The sequence below is a fragment of the Oncorhynchus mykiss genome, chromosome 5 (genome assembly GCF_013265735.2).
Source record: "Oncorhynchus mykiss isolate Arlee chromosome 5, USDA_OmykA_1.1, whole genome shotgun sequence".
Lineage (NCBI taxonomy): Eukaryota > Metazoa > Chordata > Actinopteri > Salmoniformes > Salmonidae > Oncorhynchus > Oncorhynchus mykiss.
The window spans coordinates 9997992-10016480 of record NC_048569.1 but is presented as its reverse complement, the minus strand read 5'-3'; the positions used below and the strand labels follow the sequence as shown (position 1 = coordinate 10016480).

The following is an 18489-nucleotide window of genomic DNA, read 5'->3' as shown; positions in this document are numbered from 1 at the left end:
CTCAAAGATTCGAAACAGCAACAGTTCGATTACTGGCCCAACGTTCCTAACCACTAGGCTATCTGCCGCCCCTGACAGTCAGACAGTCATTGTTAAAATGGTTGCTCCTCACCCACGCCAACAGGAAACATGTTATGACCTACGTGCTGTTTCTCTTTCTGTCGGTGTCGTGACTGTGAAACTAGCTACTGTTCGTATCTGTGCTGTCATCACTGACCGGCTATAAATAAGTGGCTCGAGCTCAGTCCAGAGTCTAGGCCGAGGGTCAAATCACTCTTGCTACACAGAATTATTTTTATATAATTGTTCAGCTGAGGTGTTCTCGGAAATGCTTTGTAAGTTGATTCACTGGTCAAATGCGAGACACATGCGGATGCGAAGTGTCTCTGTCTGTGTCTCTGTCTGTGTCTCTGTCTGTGTCCATTTAAATATCTGTATCTCTGTCTGTCTCTGTGTCTGTAGCTGTCTCTATTTCTTTGTCTGTCTCTGTCTTTTTCTATCTGTGAAGAAAACTCTTACAGTGGCCCATGAGTACAACTCCGAGCCCTTTCTCAAACCCTCTCTCTGGCCCTGGGACTAATGGCTCGCCACATCGCTCCGAATATGGATGTTGCATTCGTCTGCCCTGTTTTAGGAACCACCCACTGTAAGATGTGTGACTACCAACATTTTTCGCACGATTCTACATGTAAAATTGCGCGCGGTTCTCTAATTACGCTGAGAGGGGCTTGGTACTCTTGGCCAGCAGACGCTATTGGTGTCGGAGCCTTTCTAGGCAAACTTTGTGACGTTTTACAGATGAGGTAGGCTACCAACACCCGACCTCAGAGTCTATTGTCCTGCGGCAATAGTATCGTTTGTCCATTTTGAGATGCTGTAGCCAGTATATACTTCCTTTTAAAATAATACAACTCAAGAAATATGTAATTAATTTTGACGGTTTCGCCGAGGAGATCTTCGTGGCGCAATTTTATATCTAACTAAGATGTTTAGTGTAGTATTTTTCAATTTAAAAAATGTGCATGAAAACGTGTCGTCTCTCGTTGAATGACAACAGACTTTATTGAAGAATCTCTACTGTTAACCAATCACATACGAAGGGGCATAGACTTTATTGAAGAATCTCTACTGTTAACCAATCACCGACGAAGGGGCATAGACTTTCGGCTCCAAACTTCGGCTTGCCTCTAGAAACAATGTTGTGTGCCTGAACAGCTGAAAAACTCTCACCAGAGACCAAAAACATCTCAAAATGTTGTCATAATATATGCATGAACTCTTCCGAACTGTTTCAATCAAATCAATCAATCAAATGTATTTATAAATCCCTTTTTACATCAGGTAATGTCACAAAGTAGTATACAGAAACCCAGCCTAAAACCCCAAACAGCAAGCAAAACAGATGAAGCATGGTGGCTAAGGAAAACCTCCCTAGGAAGGCAGGAACCTAGGAAGAAACCTAGGCTCTGAGGGGTGGCCTCAGACTGGCCGGGAAGCATACGGACGCCCCTAGGGACCAGGTTAACAGGGCTTAGCCTGGTGTTGGAGACCCCAATCGGTCACTGAACTCTTTAGTTGTCTCCCAAGATGTCATGTTGGAGACAACTTCTAGAAACTCCTGTCTACCTCAACTCACATCTGGACCATTTCATTCTGCTGTACTCCCTGACTGGTGTGTCTTTGACCATAACCGTGTGTGTGTGAATTGTATTACTGGTCTTCTACTGGTTATTTCAGGTACAGATGTGTCTGTACCTGAACTGGCACCTCTTTCAGAGACCACCACTTGGTGTTGCTCTTTTTCAGTATGTATGTTTGTTTGTTCTCTCCTGTTTGTCTAGAGAAGGACGTTGCTGATCAAATCAAATGTTTTTATATAGCCCTTCTTACATCAGCTGATATCTCAAAGTGCTGTACAGAAACATTGTTGAGCTGATTGTAATGTGGTGTAGAGAAGTGATACTAGTGATGGTGTAAATAGGACTGGAGAAGTCTGATCACATACTCCTCCTCCCTGTGTATTAGGAAAGGCTGATTTGAAATCCCTCTTTAGCTACAGGCGCCCTCACATCACTGCACATTGCTAGGCAACCCAAATAGATTTACTCTCGGAACTTAAACTTTCCACACCTTCCCCTAAATTCTGAGATTGTTTTGAGGGATATTTTTCACAGCAAATGGAGTTGTTTTTCCCTATTGGTATTAAATGTCTTCTTTCATTTAGTATGGTACTGCTTTTGATTCCTCAATTGACGTAATAATCGGTCAAGCCACAGATGTTCTGTTGATGCTATTTTCAGAGGTTCCCAATTCAGTGTCCACTAGATATTTCCATATACTGTTATCTGTCCCTGAGACAGTTCTTCTTTTCTACTAAGGCCCCGTTTAGACTGAAACTGCAACTCGTGTAAAGTCCCCTCAGAGAGGAGGAACTACATGCCGGAAGGAGGGTTATTAGTGAAGCACCAGTCTCCCACTCTTCCTAGTGAACAGGAGGAGGGTTAATAGTGAAACACCAGTCTCCCACTCTCTTCCTAGTTAACAGGAGGATGGTCAATGGTGAAATGAGAGCTCCGTCTTTTGTTTCCCAAAGTTATAAACATAATTATGTAATGCTTCATGTATGGTGTTGTCTTTTAACCTTTAACCCTCTGTACTGTGTGTCCCCTGCTGTCCCTGCAGGTGTAACGGTGGTGGAAACGGAGAGCGGCAGTCATGGTGGCCCTGTCACTGAAGATTGGCGTGGGGAACGTGGTGAAGACCATGCAGTTTGAGCCCTCCACCATGGTGTACGACGCCTGTCGAATGATCAGGGAAAGAGTCCCCGAGGCACAGCTGGGCCAGCGTGAGTACACACGCACACACACACACACGCCGATACACACACACCATGCCGATACACACACGCCGATACACACACACCATGCCGATACACACACACACACCATGCCGATATATACACACACACACACACACACACACACACACACACACACACACACACACACACACACACCATGCCGATACACACAGACACACCATGCCGATACACACACACACACACACACACACCATGCCGATACACACACACACACACACACACACACACACCATGCCGATACACATACACACCATGCCGATACACACACACACCATGCCGATACACACACACACACACACACACACACCATGCCGATACACACACACACACACACACACACCATGCCGATATACACACACACACCATGCCGATATACACACACACACCATGCCGATACACACACAAACACACACACACACACACACACACACACACACACACACACACACACCATGCCGATACACACTCTTACACACATATAGTGGCTGTAATTTTAGTCATGTCTATGCCTACACCACATTCTAGTTGTTGTTGTTTTTCTTACAGGTCATTTAGAGTTCACCAAGAATAATTTTGTCTGTGAAGAACTAAATATTTTGTTTAACTAATATCGATTTAAATTGTGATTACATGGCCATTATGTGTGACCCAAACTTAAATTGAAGTTTAATTAAAATCCAGGAATAATTTCACTCTTGTCTAAAACATTATCGTCACTGTCAAATGCAAATGAGTGCAGGCGTAGGCATCACCAGTCTGAAATGGGCCAATAGTGTATAACAATGCGTAGCTGTTAAGCTATTCAGTTTATCAGTCCAGTGCAGCTTCCTGGGATGTTGACAAACTAGAGCCTCTGTCTTTCAAAATCACTCATTTGACAACAGGAGATTAGATAGGAATGATGTATGCAGAAGGGATCCAGAAACAAGCAATCTGCTGTAGCACAGGCCAACAGACCAGCACTTCTCACTAAACCAATACTGACAGGGAACTATCTATTACAGACTTGAGCAGCTGTCTTTAATAACACCCAATATGACAACAGGAAATTCGAAGAGATGATAACTGTGTCTTTTGTAGGGCAAGGAATTGCCAGGGTCCTCACCATGTACAATATGTTTTGCGATTCTTATGAGTCTATATGTATTGCGTTTTGATGCTGAGATTTGTATTTTACGATTCAAAGTTGTTTTTTATAACCAAACATATTGCTTTTGATTTCTTATAACCAAACATATCGCTCGACATACAGTTTAAATATACCTTAGCCAAATACATTTAAACTCAGTTTTTCACACTTCCTGACATTTAATCCAAGTACAAATTCCCTGTTTTAGGTCAGTTAGGATTACCACTTTATTTTAAGAATGTGAAATGTCAGAATAATAGTAGAGAGAACGATTTATTTAATATTTGATTTATTTCATCACATTCCCAGTGGGTCAGAAGTTTACATACACTCAATTAGTATTTGGTAGCATTGCCTTTAAATGTTTTAATTTGGGTCAGACATTTCGGGTAGCCTTCCACAAGCTTCCCACAATAAGTTGGGCAAATTTTTTGCCCATTCTTCCTGACAGAGCTGGTGTAACTGAGTCAGGTATGTAGGCCTCCTTGCTTGCACACACTTTTTCAGTTCTGCCCACAAATGTTCTATAGGATTGAGGTCAGGGCTTTGTGATGGCCACTCCAATACCTTGACTTGGTTGTCCTTAAGCCATTTTGCCACAACTTTGGAAGTATGCTTGGGGTCATTGTCCATTTGGAAGACCCATTTGCAACCAAGCTTTAACTTCCTGACTGATGTCTTGAGATATTGCTTCAATATATCCACATAACTTTCCTACCTCATGATGCCATCTATTTTGTGAAGTGCACCAGTCCCTCCTGCAGCAAAGCACCCCCACAACATGATGCTATTTTTGTTTCATCAGACCAGAGGACATTTCTTCAAAAAGTACATATTTGTTCCCATGTGCAGTTGCAAACCGTTGTCTGGCTTTTTTATGGCGATTTTGGAGCAGTGGCTTCTTCCTTGCTGAGCGGCCTTTCAGGTTATGTCGATATAGGACTCATTTTACTGTGGCTATAGATACTTTTGTACCTGTTTCCTCCAGCATCTTCACAAGATCCTTTGCTGTTGTTCTGGATTTGAATTGCACTTTTCGCACCAGAGAAGGTTCATCTCTAGGAGACAGAACGTGTCTCCTTCCTGAGCGGTATGGCGGCTGCGTGATCCCATGGTGTTTATATTTGCGTAATATTGTTTGTACAGATGAACGTGGTACCTTCTGGCATTTGGAAATTTCTCCCAAGGATGAACCAGACTTGTGGAGGTCTGCAATTTTTTTCTGAGGTCTTGGCTGATTTCTTTTGATTTTCTCATGATGTCAAAGAGGCACTGAGTTTGAAGGTCAGCCTTGAAATACATCCACAGGTACACCTGCAAATGACTCGAATTATGCCAATTAGCCTATCAGAAGCTTCTAAAGCGATGACATCATTTTCTGGAATTTTCCTGGCTGTTTAAAGGCACAGTCAAGTTAGTGTATGTAAACTTCTGACCCACTGGAATTGCGATAAAATTAATTTTAAGTGAAATAATCTGTCTGTAAACAATTGTTGGAATAATTACTTGTGTCATGCACAAAGTAGATGTCCTAACCGACTTGCCAAAACTATAGTTTGTTAACAAGAAATTTGTGGAGGAGTTGAAAAACAAGTTTTAATGACTCCAACCTAAGTGTATGTAAACTTCCGACTTCAACTGTATGTCAGAGAGACGAGAGAGCCATGAGAGAACCAGTTCATCAGTCATGGAAATAGTGTTCCCTATTAAAAAGAAGATAGAGAACAAGCTGTAAAGGAAAAATACTGGAATTTTGATACAGGTACAGAAAACGAGTGCAAAAATAATATTGCAATATTGCCAAAAGCGATACGATATATCGTCAAAAAAAATATTCTGACATGTAAATTTGTCGATTTCATCCCCCATCTCTTGAAACTCTGCAGTAATCCAAATGGTACACATTCTAAATTACACCCTATTCCCTATGTAGTGCACTACATTTTGACTAGAGTCCTATGGGAGCCCTATGAGCTCTGGTCAAAAGTAGTGCACTACATAGGGAATCGTGTCATTTGGGATGCAACTAAGCAATTGCAGCAAACGTTGTGAAAGCAAACGATTTCATGCCTCCACTCCCATCTTTCCTCATACTAACATTTCTGTGTCCATTCCAGCCCTTCGACGTCTTCTCATTGAATACTTGCCATGAAGTTGATTTCTCTGAGGTCTTGAAGGGTTGATGACTTTTACTGAGTGTCATTATGGCCTGTTAACCGTTCCATGTTAATATTTCCATGTATGACTGCTGAGCAGATGCAGTGTTGATATGAGAAGGAGGATATTTCAGTGATCCAAGGATCTGGAGACTGGAGAATTCTCCCTTTTGCATCTTTAATGGTCCAAGATTGTGTCATTCTTCTCTAAGAGTCCCCCTCCCTCTATTTCAAGATTCCCCTCATTCTTCTCCAAAATTCCCCCTTCCTCTTTCAAAATTCCTTAATCCCCATCTCATCATCTTATTGCCATAACAGCTTAATGATGCAGACTGGTTGGAATTCAAAAATATTATCACTGTCGGTTTTTAGACTTCTTTGTTGACATCAGTTTCAGGCCAAAAATACCTTTTGGTTTAGTGAAAAATATCTTCAGGAAGTTCAGAAATGTCTCAAATTGAGTGTAACAAAGACAACTGCGTCCCTTATTGAAAGGAACCTCTCCTTCTCTGCTTTCCAATGTGCCTCGGTTAGGGGTTACGTACGAAGCTGTGTGCTGTTACGTAAGTGATTCTCTCTGACTGCAGTGGACAGACTCGCTTCCCTGTCTCAACCTGTGAGTAATTTTCCACTTTGGGAGCGAGAGAGAGAGAGAGAAAAAGAGGGAGAGACATGTCTTGGCCAACATCAACAGCTAATATGGAATGTTCAGTGTCTTAAATGGCCAGATTCCTTTAGCCCTGGCAAGCTGTGCTAGCTAGGCACCTTTCAGGCACTAGAGGACAGGAAGTACCGTTTTGAAACTTGGCTATAATCCAGTTAGTGCTGTTCCTTTTTGAGGTTGGTTCGGTTTTGGTTCGATTTATTGAAAAGGAATCGCTGTTTTTGGTTTCCATAATTAAGACAAAAAAATAAATAATTAAATTATTCTCCAAGAGTCCCCCTCCCTCTATTTCAAGATTCCCCTCATTCTTCTCCAAAATTCCCCATTATGTGGGTTGAATGCTGTAACAACACAGAATAAAAGTCCCATGATGGTAGTGACTGTCCATTACTGCTTATCACTTATTAACCATCATTTATTCACATTACTTTACTTTATTAAAATATTTCAGTTGTTGACTGCTGAATACCAACTATCAATCACTTAGATCATGTATTTACATATTTACAGTACCAATCAAAGGTTTGAACACGCTCCCACTCATTCCAGTGTTTTTCTTTATTTTTACTGTTATCTACATAATAGTGAAGACATCAAAACTATGAAATAACACATTTGACATCATGAAGAAACCAAAAAAGTGTTAAACAAATCAAAATATATTTTATATTTCAGTTTCTTCACAGTAGCCACCCTTTGCCAATGACAGCTTTGCACACTCTTCGCATTCTCTCAACCCTACTTTATGAGGTAGTCACCTGGAATGCATTTCAATTAACAGGTGTGCGTTGTTAATTTGTGCAGTTGCTTTCCTTCTTAATGCGTTTGAACCAATAAGTTGTGTTGTGATAAGGTAGGGGTGGTATACAAAGAGAGCCCTATTATGGCAAGAACAGCTCAAATAAGCAAAGAGAAACGACAGTCCATCATTACTTTAAGACATGAAGGTCAGTCAATAGGGAAAATTTCTTCAAGTGCAGAGGCAAAAACCATCAAGCGCTATGATGAAGCTGGCTCTCATGAGGACCGCCACAGGAAAGGAAGACCAGGAGTTACCTGTGCTGCAGAGGATTCATTAGAGTTAACTGCACCTCAGATTGCAGCCCAAATAAATGCTTCACACAGGGTTCAAGTAACAGACACATTTCAGCATCAACTGTTCAGAGGAGACTGTGTGAATCAGGCCTTCATGGTCGAATTGCTGCAATAAACCACTACTAAAGGGCAACAATAAGAAGAAGATACATGCTTGGGCCAAGAAACACAAGCAATGGACATTAGACCGGTAGAAATCTGTCCTTTGGTCTGGAGTCCAAATTTGAGATTTTTGGTTCCAACCGCTGTGTCTTTGTGAGACGCAGTGTAGGTGAGCGGATCTCCTCGTGTAGTTCCCACCGTGAAGCATGGAGGAGGAGGTGTGGGTGTGCTTTGCTGGTGACACTGTCTGTGATTTATTTAGAATTCAAGGCACGCTTAACCAGCATGGCTACTACAGCATACTGCAGCGATACGCCATCCCATCTGGTTTGTGCTATCATTTGTTTTTCAACAGAACAATGACCCAGAACACACCTCCAGGCTGTGTAAGGGCTATTTGACCAAGAAGGAGAGGGATGGAGTGCTGCGTCAGATGACCTGGCCTCCACAATCACCCGACCTCAACCAAATTGAGATGGTTTGAGTTGGACCGCAGAGTGAAGGAAAAGCAGCCAACAAGTGCTCAGGATATGTGGGAACTCCTTCAAGACTGTTGGAAAAGCATTCCAGTTGAAGCTGGTTGAGAGAATGCCAAGTGCACAAAGCTGTCATACAGGCAAAGGATGGTTACTTTGAAGAATCTCAAATATAAATCTATTCTTTTTTTAACACTTTTTTTGGTTACTACATGATTCGATATGTGTTATTTCATAGTTTTGATGTCTTCACTGTTATTCTACAATGTAGAAAATAATACAAATAAAGAATAACCCTTGAATCAGTAGGTGTCCAAACTTTTGACCATTACTGTATACAGTGCATTCTGAAATTATTCAGACCCCTCAACTTTTTCCACATTTAGTTACGTGACAGCCTTATTCTAAAATGTAATAAATTGTTTTTTCTCATCAATCTACACACAATACCCCATAATGACAAAACAAAAACAGGTTTTTGGTACCTTTACACAGATCTGTGCCTCTACACAATCCTGTCTCTGAGCTCTACAGACAATTCCTTCGGCCTCATGGCTTGGTTTTTGCTCTGACATGCACTGTCAACTGTGGGAACTTATATAAACAGGTGTGTGCCATTCCACATCATGTCCAATCAATTGAATTTACCACAGGTGGACTCAAAGTTGTAGAAACTTCTCAAGGATGATCAATGGAAACAGGATGCAGCTAAGCTCAATTTCGGGTGTCATAGCAAAGGATCTGAATAGTAATGTAAATAAGGTATTTCATTTTTATATGTACATTTCTAAAAAACCTTTTTTCACTTTGTTATACTTTCCAAATGCAGTGTATATTGATCACGTATTTACATCGCGCAGCAAATGTACTCTATAGCTCTGGGGAAACTGCGCATTGAGTTCACAGAAGAAAAAAACGAACAAAATGTAATTCAGATAATTGAACCAACGTTCTTTAAAAAACTAAACCATAGATCCAGTAGAAACAGTCCAGCTGATTTCCGTGTGGTGGCACAGTTTCCTGTCACTTGTTGACGTGTTACCTTCTAGTTTGTTTCCAGCTGACTTAATGCACCGATAAGAACGCTTTTAATCCACACAGTATTTGTTCTATATGTTGGAATTACGTCAACTAATCCAAGATGAGACCCTTTGACTCACGCAATCCAGGGAAAGAAACGCCTTCAGATCGTATCACTTACACACACAACCAGAAAATCCCCCCAAACCCCCTCCTCAAATCCCTCTCAAACTGCCTCCTCAATCTCTAATACCCTTTCTCTAATTTCTCTTCCAGCCAATGACTATGGTCTGTTCCTGTCCGATGAGGACCCCAAGAAAGGCATCTGGCTGGAGGCAGGCAAGGCCCTGGACTACTACATGCTGAGGAATGGGGTGAGTGAGTCAGTTGGTCTCCTTGTTCAAGTGCTTTTTAGATCTGTGCTCATGAAGTTGAGGTGCTCAGGAAAGAGTTATAGGGATCTGTGCTCATGAAGTTGAGGTGCTCAGGAAAGAGTTATAGGGATCTGTGATCATGAAGTTGAGGTGCTCAGGAAAGAGTTATAGGGATCTGTGATCATGAAGTTGAGGTGCTCAGGAAATAGTTATAGGGATCTGTGCTCATGAAGTTGAGGTGCTCAGGAAAGAGTTATAGGGATCTGTGCTCATGAAGTTGAGGTGCTCAGGAAAGAGCTATAGGGATCTGTGCTCATGAAGTTGAGGTGGTCAGGAAAGAGCTATAGGGATCTGTGCTCATGAAGTTGAGGTGCTCAGGAAAGAGCTATAGGGATCTGTGCTCATGAAGTTGAGGTGCTCAGGAAAGAGCTATAGGGATCTGTGCTCATGAAGTTGAGGTGCTCAGGAAAGAGCTATAGGGATCTGTTGAGAATTATCGGCAGTATCTTCCACAACATCTTACGGAGACGTCGACAACATCTGTTGTCAGCGATAAAAATCGTCTTTGTTTCTGTTACCTATTTGTTGTAGACTCCGTGGTAAAGCTGCACCAGTGACGACTGGGTTAGAAAGCCTGAAACCTAAACTTGTCCGAACATGCTGTATTAGGCACTACAATGCATATCAATCACAAAAAATACCCAGATCTTTTTTTAAGATAAGTTGGGACATACTGTATAGTCAGTCAGTCTGAACATTGGTACGATGATACTAATGATAATGTCCACATGGTTGTCCTCAGTTGGTAGGGCATGGCACTTGCAACTCCATAATATTGGGTTCGATTCCCAAAAGCAGCCAAGCGTGAACAATTCATACATGCATGACTGTAGGTGGCTCTGGATAAAAGCATCTGCTAAATGTAATATTATGATGCTAACAGTTCTACGAGGGATGTAGCTAGCTAACTATCTGAAGTGTCGTCTAATGGTTGTGAATGGGGTTTATAATTAACACATGACGTCTAATACATATTAATGTGCCCTCTGAGCGAAACACTTAAAAAATATGTATTTTAAACCATATTGTTCTCACTGGGTGGTTTTATCAGGACACTCTGGAGTACAAGAAGAAGCAGAGGCCCTTGAAGATCCGCATGCTGGACGGGACAGTGAAAACCGTCATGGTGGACGACTCCAAGATCGTCAGCGACATGCTTATGACCATCTGTGCCAGGATAGGTCAGTTTAATGAATTAGAGATGGGCACGTTCATTATAGGTCATGGCACAAAATGTAACGTAAGTTAGTTGACTAGCGGTAATTGGTGAATTGGGCTGAAAAGTCAGTTGACGGAAACATGCAATTACAGTTCATAACTTATCTCTCATGTCATTATAATGGTAGTGTTATCGAGTTGTCATGAGTAAAGGGTCAACTCATAGAAGTCTAATGTTACTGCTTGATGATTTGCCACTGGTTCAACTAGTCAGATTTCCAGCTAAAACAAAGGCTCTCTACTTGATTCCTCACATCCTCTCTCCTTGATTCCTCACATCCTCTCTCCTTGATTCCTCACATCCTCTCTCCTTGATTCCTCACATCCTCTCTCCTTGATTCCTCACATCCTCTCTCCTTGCCACCACCTCAAAACATATTGGAGGATAATTTTATTTTATATGTAATCCTTATTTTAGGGGATAAGTTGACTGAGAACAACACAATCTCATTTACAGCAACGACCTGGAGAATAGTTACCGGGGGGTGAATGGGTCAATTGGAAGCTGGGGATGATTTAGTGTCCATGATGGTATGAGGGGCAGTTTGGGAATTTAACCAGGACACTGGGCTAAACACCTCTACTCTTACGATAAGTGCCATGGGATCTTTAGTGACCACAGAGAGTCAGGACATCCTTTTTTAACATCCCATTCGATAGACTGTACCTTAAACAGGGCGACGTCCCCAATCACATCCAAGGCCCCTCGCTTCTGACTTTCTCCTCCAATGAATGTATAGGAAAGACAATATGAGTTAGAGCCAAAAAGTACATTTTTCTTTCAACACTCTTTGGGCAGGTATCACAAACTATGACGAGTACTCGTTGGTGCACGACATGGTTGAGGAGAAGAAGGAGGAGATGACGGGGACTCTGACAAGACGGGACAAGACTCTGATGAGAGACGACAAGAAGATGGAGAAACTTAAGCAGAAACTCCACACAGATGACGAGTGTAAGACACAAAGACACACAGATACACACACAGATACACACACACGCAAAAGTGTCTATGACCAGTGTCTCTTGTCACATTCAAGAACAATATGGTGCCAGTTGTCATGTAAAAATGTATTTCACACGGGGAACATTTTGACGTGACACCAGTATCTCTGTTGATGTATGGGCTTGTCCTTCATTTTGAATGTCCATTAGGACACCTCTGATTCATTTCTATTTTTGGGGCTTTGATTGACTGGCATCAAGTTGTTTTCTCACATAATTTACATTTAGTTGCATAAAAGTTGTAATTTTTTGGTATTGACTGCGTTTTATTGACATGATTTGCACAGATGAACATATATTCCCATTGAGTTGTATTGATTCCCATTGAGTTGTATTGATTCCCATTGAGTTGTATTGATTCCCATTGAGTTGTATTGATTGTGATTGTCAGTGAACTGGCTGGACCATGGGCGGACGCTGAGGGAGCAGGGTGTGGAGGAGACCGAGATGCTGCTCCTCAGGAGGAAGTTCTTCTACTCAGACCAGAACGTGGACTCACGAGACCCGGTCCAGCTCAACCTGCTCTACGTCCAGGTACTAACCGATACTCTTCGAAGGCAGTTTCCTATATAGAAATAATCTGGGTTTATTTTAGACCCAACCCCAGAATGACCTCTGTTGGACAAATCCTGCTGGGAGTTGGGAAAGAAACGCAAGGCAGAAATGAGGTTTGGGTGTTCAGTGTTTTGGGAACAAGGTTCTCCTTGTAGGGGTTCAATGTAGACCTGTCGGTGTTAATGATTGATCACATTCCAACACTTAACCTGAGATGACCTAACCTGAGATTATTGTATTTACCTCAAACCTTCCATTTCACTCATGCTTTGATGTCAATGGAAGATGCAGTATGTCAGAAACACTTTGCATTATACGTTCCTATTCATGCCCTTAGTTACTGTACCAACATCCATTTCCATTGGTGTGAGAATGCACAGTGTCAGGAAGAACCGCTGAGAGTCACAGCTGGAGGCCAGCAGGCTCAAGGTGCCCATTGACGTGTCAGCCATGTTTTATGTCCTGAGGTGGCAGATGTCATAGTGGTGGTAGGGTGTCTTCTCCCAAGATGGCCTCCCAAAGTTTGAGGAGAAAATGTTGTTCAGTGTGTGATTGTCTCATATAGACACACAGTGAAGGAGTGAACCTTTTTGTCTTTGAGACTTTTTGCGGTCTTTCACTCACAGAAGCTTGCTTCATCTTATTTTTTCTTAAGACTTCTAGTCTTTGTGTTCCTGCCAAAGACAGTAGTTCTTGGAGCTCTTCTTTCCCTGTTGAAACACAGCTGGACACGGGAGCCCAGGCCAATGCAAGCACTGCCCATGTGGCCTGCCTGCCTGCCTGCCTGCCTCTACCAGTTTTTGCCAGAGTACATCACAAAATGTTCCCAATAGTTCATGCTCCTGATAATATGAAAACAATGAAACATTTGGACCAACATTAAAGTTAATTTATGGGTACATTTTCTCGTCATTCATTTTGATGCTAGAACGGCATTAGATTGTCTCAGAAAGATGATATTTGATGATGTTAGCCTTGGATGTTTTTCAGGGAAGTATAAGCCTGGTCCCAGACCTGTTTGTGCCCCACCACAGAGTTAAGACCATTGATCGCAGGAGATCCCTAGACTGGTCACTTGGACCAGCCTACGGAAAAATGCAAAACAGCAAAGTATTCTGTGTTTAATCTATTTTCCTGGCTCTGTTTGGGATCTTCCTTAATGAACGTCTTTGTGGATAATGTCTTTGGGATGTTCCTCTCCCTGTGCAGGCCCGTGATGACATTTTGAACGGCTCCCATCCCGTCTCCTTCGAGAAGGCCTGCGACTTTGCCGGATACCAGTGTCAGATCCAGTTTGGTGACCACAACGAGACCAAGCACAAACCAGGCTTTCTAGAGTGAGCACTGTTTATTGCATAATGCTATGTATATACTTTAACACGAATGACTGAAATATTTTCGATATATAACAAAGATGTATTTGCCTTTTTTAGCAAAAGCGGTTCACAGCACTGTGTGCATACATACAGAGCATTTTTGATGTAGTACATACAGAGCATTTTTGATGTAGTATCACTTGAATCCCAACTTGAGTCAGAACTACTGAATTATATTGCCCGCCTTAGTGATTTTGCAGTTTTCTTGAATAAAGTGTGTTTAAATGTATGTATTATTTATTTTCTGTAGTTTGAAAGAGTTCCTCCCTAAAGAGTACATCAAGAACAAAGGGGAGAAAAGAATCTTCCAGGTAAGAACCCGAGCGTGTGTGTGTGTGTGTGTGTGTGTGTGTGTGTGTGTTTGCTTGTGTGTGGGTGCATGTGTGTGTTCGCTTGTGTGTGGGTGCATACATGTGAGTGTGGGTGCATACGTGGGTACATGCGTGGGTGTGAGTGTGATGGGGGGAGTCGTTTTAAGGCCAGTCATATTTGGGCTGCTTGCTCCTTGCGGTGGGGACATTATTTTTCTCACAGACTGAGAACACATGACCTGAAAAAAATAGTTTCCCCGTCTGGTTTGTAGTAATAGTCATTGTCTCCATCTGTGTCGAGTTCATTGTATGCCAACTAGATTCATTGTTGCTACGGCTGTAACTGGTCGTATTGATTTAAACGTGTCCCGACTTGCTCTGTTCTAATTACTTCTACTGTGACACTATAGTATCACTGGCTGAGATGTTCAATAAGTCTTATTTTTGTTTCCCACACAGGCACACAAAAACTACCAAAACATGACTGAAATCGAGGCCAAAGTCAGCTACGTCAAACTGGCTAGGTCTCTGAAAACCTACGGAGTGTCATTCTTCCTAGTAAAGGTACAATGGCACTGACAAAATAACATTCAACCACAACTCCTTAACCAACTCCTTAACCAACTCCTTAAACAACTCCTTAACCAACTCCTTAACCAACTCCTTAACCAACTCCTTAACCAACTCCTTAACCAACTCCTTAACCAACTCCTTAACCAACTCCTTAACCAACTCCTTAACCAACTCCTTAACCAACTCCTTAACCAACTCCTTAAACAACTCCTTAAACAACTCCTTAAACAACTCCTTAAACAACTCCTTAACCAACTCCTTAACCAACTCCTTAACCAACTCCTTAACCAACTCCTTAACCAACTCCTTAACCAACTCCTTAACCAACTCCTTAACCAACTCCTTAAACAACTCCTTAAACAACTCCTTAAACAACTCCTTAAACAACTCCTTAAACAACTCCTTAAACAACTCCAGTGAATATCTTTCTAACCAATCAAAGCTCTTAACATTTTCAAAGCTTTTGAAGTTCTACTCACTACCTTTGACGGTTGAATGGAATGTGCAATAGCTTTTCAAATGTTAAGGTATCATAGTACGGGAGTACTTTTAACCGTGTGTTTTTGTGTGTGTGTGTGTGTGTGTGTGTGTGTGTGTCCTTGCAGGAGAAAATGAAGGGTAAGAACAAGCTGGTCCCTCGTCTGCTGGGAATCACCAAGGAGTGTGTCATGCGGGTAGACGAGAAGACCAAGGAGGTGATCCAAGAGTGGAACCTCACCAACATCAAACGCTGGGCTGCCTCGCCCAAGAGCTTCACCCTGGTGAGTCCCATGACCTCTGACCTCCTGGTCATCTTTGACCTTTTGGTTGCCTGGTCAGCATTGGAACAGGGTGACATTCAGGGTCATGTTCATTAGAAGCCAAACTGAAGAAAACCTGACTGAAACAGGGAGGGACTACCTGGACTTATAAGAAATGTTAATTGACCATTTTTAAAACATTTTATGTTGTATGCCCTAATAAACACAACCCAGTGCTCAACTAGAGCTGATATCAAGGGGAACATATTGTCTGGCTGTTTGAATTAGGTTGTTTTATGTTCAGTCATAGTTTTTTTTTGTCTTTTTACTAAACCACAATGTTCATTGTCTTGAGTTTGTCTAGACTAGAATATGAACACAGGGTTGTCTTTTGCTATTACTATGCTACCTCATAGAAGTATTTGAGGCATCTTGTACCAAAAGCACAAAAAAATGTATACAACCACTTTAGAAGAATACACACTGCAAAGATGGTGATGTGCATGTAAAATAAGTTGTTATAGAACATAGAAAATATGTTTTTTTGCACTTAAAGAACATTGAAAGGAAGTTCATGCACATTTGAGCATGTGTGGCTCAGTTGGTAGAACATGGCGCTTGCAACGTCCAGGGTTGTGGGTTCGATTCCCATGGGGGGGGGGGGGTGAAAAAGTTCCAAAATTGGTATGCACTATAAGTGGCTCTGCTAAATGACTCAAATGGAGATGTATAGTCATACATACCCATCACCTTATGAGTCTAGATCAGCAACATTCAACAGTGTTGCATTCTGGTCATGTGCTGGAGAATGCAGGTGCACATTGCATGTTTTCATCTAGCGCTGCTTATTTGCCCACAAGTGAACAAAAGGCCCTGAAGGATTTTTCAAATATTAACATACCACAAGGCTCCATTTTCTTTGTCAGTTATTTTGTCGGTTATAAACCAGTACAGAAAAGGGACTGGTCGTTTTGTCCGTCTTGTTATTATTTTATTTTCTGGAGAGTATTTCCAGGCAGTTCATCAGATAAATAACATCTAGCTCCATGACGACTTTTTACGGTTTGGAAAGAACATTTCTGCAGCTTATAATGCCAACAAAATGACAGGTAATGCATTGTATGACGTCAGTGTTATATTTCAGGGGAGTAATAACTATTCAAACGGCCCTGTGCTACCCAATCTTTGGAGATTTTTATGTAAGTACCTCGGAGGAGGTATTTGGCAGGCGTTGGTGATTTACAATGTGCATACAGTATATACAATTAAGTTGTCATTTTGTCTCTTACAGTGGTTTAACGGCTGTGTTCCCTCTAGGCGTCTCTATGGGATTAGTTGTAAAGGAATTACTCACATGTAATATAGGACCACTGCCATTTCAAACAAAAACATAGAGATGCATTGAGGGAGCACCCTGTTACAGTAGATATAATAATTGTATTCCAGGACTTTGGCGATTATCAAGACGGTTACTACTCTGTCCAGACGACTGAGGGAGAGCAGATCGCCCAACTGATCGCTGGTTACATTGACATCATTCTGAAAAAGGTACCTCACAGGTGTCTCACAGTATATAGATGCATTGGAGTATGGTGAAGTTGCCCTTAGACACTGATCTTGGGTCAGTTTCCCCATTTAATGTTTAAGGTTAGGATTGAGGGATGGGAAAGCTGATCCTTGATCTATACCCAGGGGAAACTTCACCGCGGAGCAAATGCACCAACACAAAATCCTGGTTGTAGCCAGAGATTGTAATCAGTCAAGATAGCAAATCAAGAGTTCTGTAAGACCAGGTCACCATGGAAATCATATTGACAAAAAACCTCAGGGTACGCTAGAGTTGCCTCTTCAATGTGTCTGTGCACTGCATTACAGTATGCATAGAGTACTGCCATTTTAGCGTTTAGAGATTCCACACCATAGCACATAACCCAGTAATGGTGAGATTACAATTGTTTACAGACAATAGAGTAAAAACAATCTTATAATATGGTTTCTGACAGTTGAACTAAGCTCATGATACATTTAAGAGTTCTATACGTCAAGAATCAATGGTCATATATCATTACATTAAAAGTGCCAGAAAATGGATGTACAAATCCCAGATTGCCCCTTTTTTTAATTCAATGCAGAGAGCTGTATCAATCACCCCGATAACCTGTCTTGTCTCCTTCCAACAGAAAAAGAGCAAGGACCACTTTGGCTTAGAGGGAGATGAGGAGTCCACCATGTTGGAGGATTCTGTGTCACCCAAAAAGTGAGTCCAGTGCAGTGGTTTCCTGCCGTGTGTGCCAGTGATGTCACAGCATGTTGGTGACTGCTCACTTCGTGTGTGTGTGTGTGTGTTTTGACGTCAGTAGATTCTATACTGTACTAACTTTCCCTCAGTCTTTATCCATAACTCCCCTACAGATTTTCAGCATCATTGTGTATGTATGTATTCCTGTGTAGTGGGTCCATCTAGCCAGTGGGTCCTGTGTAGTGGGTCCATCTAGCCTATGGGTCCTGTGTAGTGGGTCCATCTAGCCTATGGGTCCTGTGTAGTGGGTCCATCTAGCCTATGGGTCCTGTGTAGTGGGTCCATCTAGCCTATGGGTCCTGTGTAGTGGGTCCATCTAGCCTGTGGGTCCTGTGTAGTGGGTCCATCTAGCCTGTGGGTCCTGTGTAGTGGGTCCATCTAGCCTGTGGGTCCTGTGTAGTGGGTCCATCTAGCCTGTGGATCCTGTGTAGTGGGTCCATCTAGCCAGTGGGTCC

General features: G+C 42.0%; 1 protein-coding gene across 6 annotated transcripts in view; it reads left to right on the top strand.

Moving 5' to 3' along the window:
* The window catches only part of tln1 (talin 1), a 147138-nt gene that overhangs the window by 42669 nt on the left and 85980 nt on the right, over window positions 1-18489 (top strand). For all 6 annotated transcript variants that reach the window (XM_036976739.1, XM_036976738.1, XM_036976737.1 and 3 more), the window contains exons 3-13: window positions 2683-2845; window positions 9800-9897; window positions 11009-11138; window positions 11975-12130; window positions 12572-12714; window positions 13945-14072; window positions 14362-14422; window positions 14882-14986; window positions 15601-15756; window positions 17182-17283; window positions 17916-17992. In XM_036976739.1, the coding sequence (XP_036832634.1) occupies window positions 2716-2845; window positions 9800-9897; window positions 11009-11138; window positions 11975-12130; window positions 12572-12714; window positions 13945-14072; window positions 14362-14422; window positions 14882-14986; window positions 15601-15756; window positions 17182-17283; window positions 17916-17992 (1286 nt within the window). In that variant the 5' untranslated portion in view covers window positions 2683-2715. The remainder of the gene's footprint in view (window positions 1-2682; window positions 2846-9799; window positions 9898-11008; window positions 11139-11974; window positions 12131-12571; window positions 12715-13944; window positions 14073-14361; window positions 14423-14881; window positions 14987-15600; window positions 15757-17181; window positions 17284-17915; window positions 17993-18489) is intronic.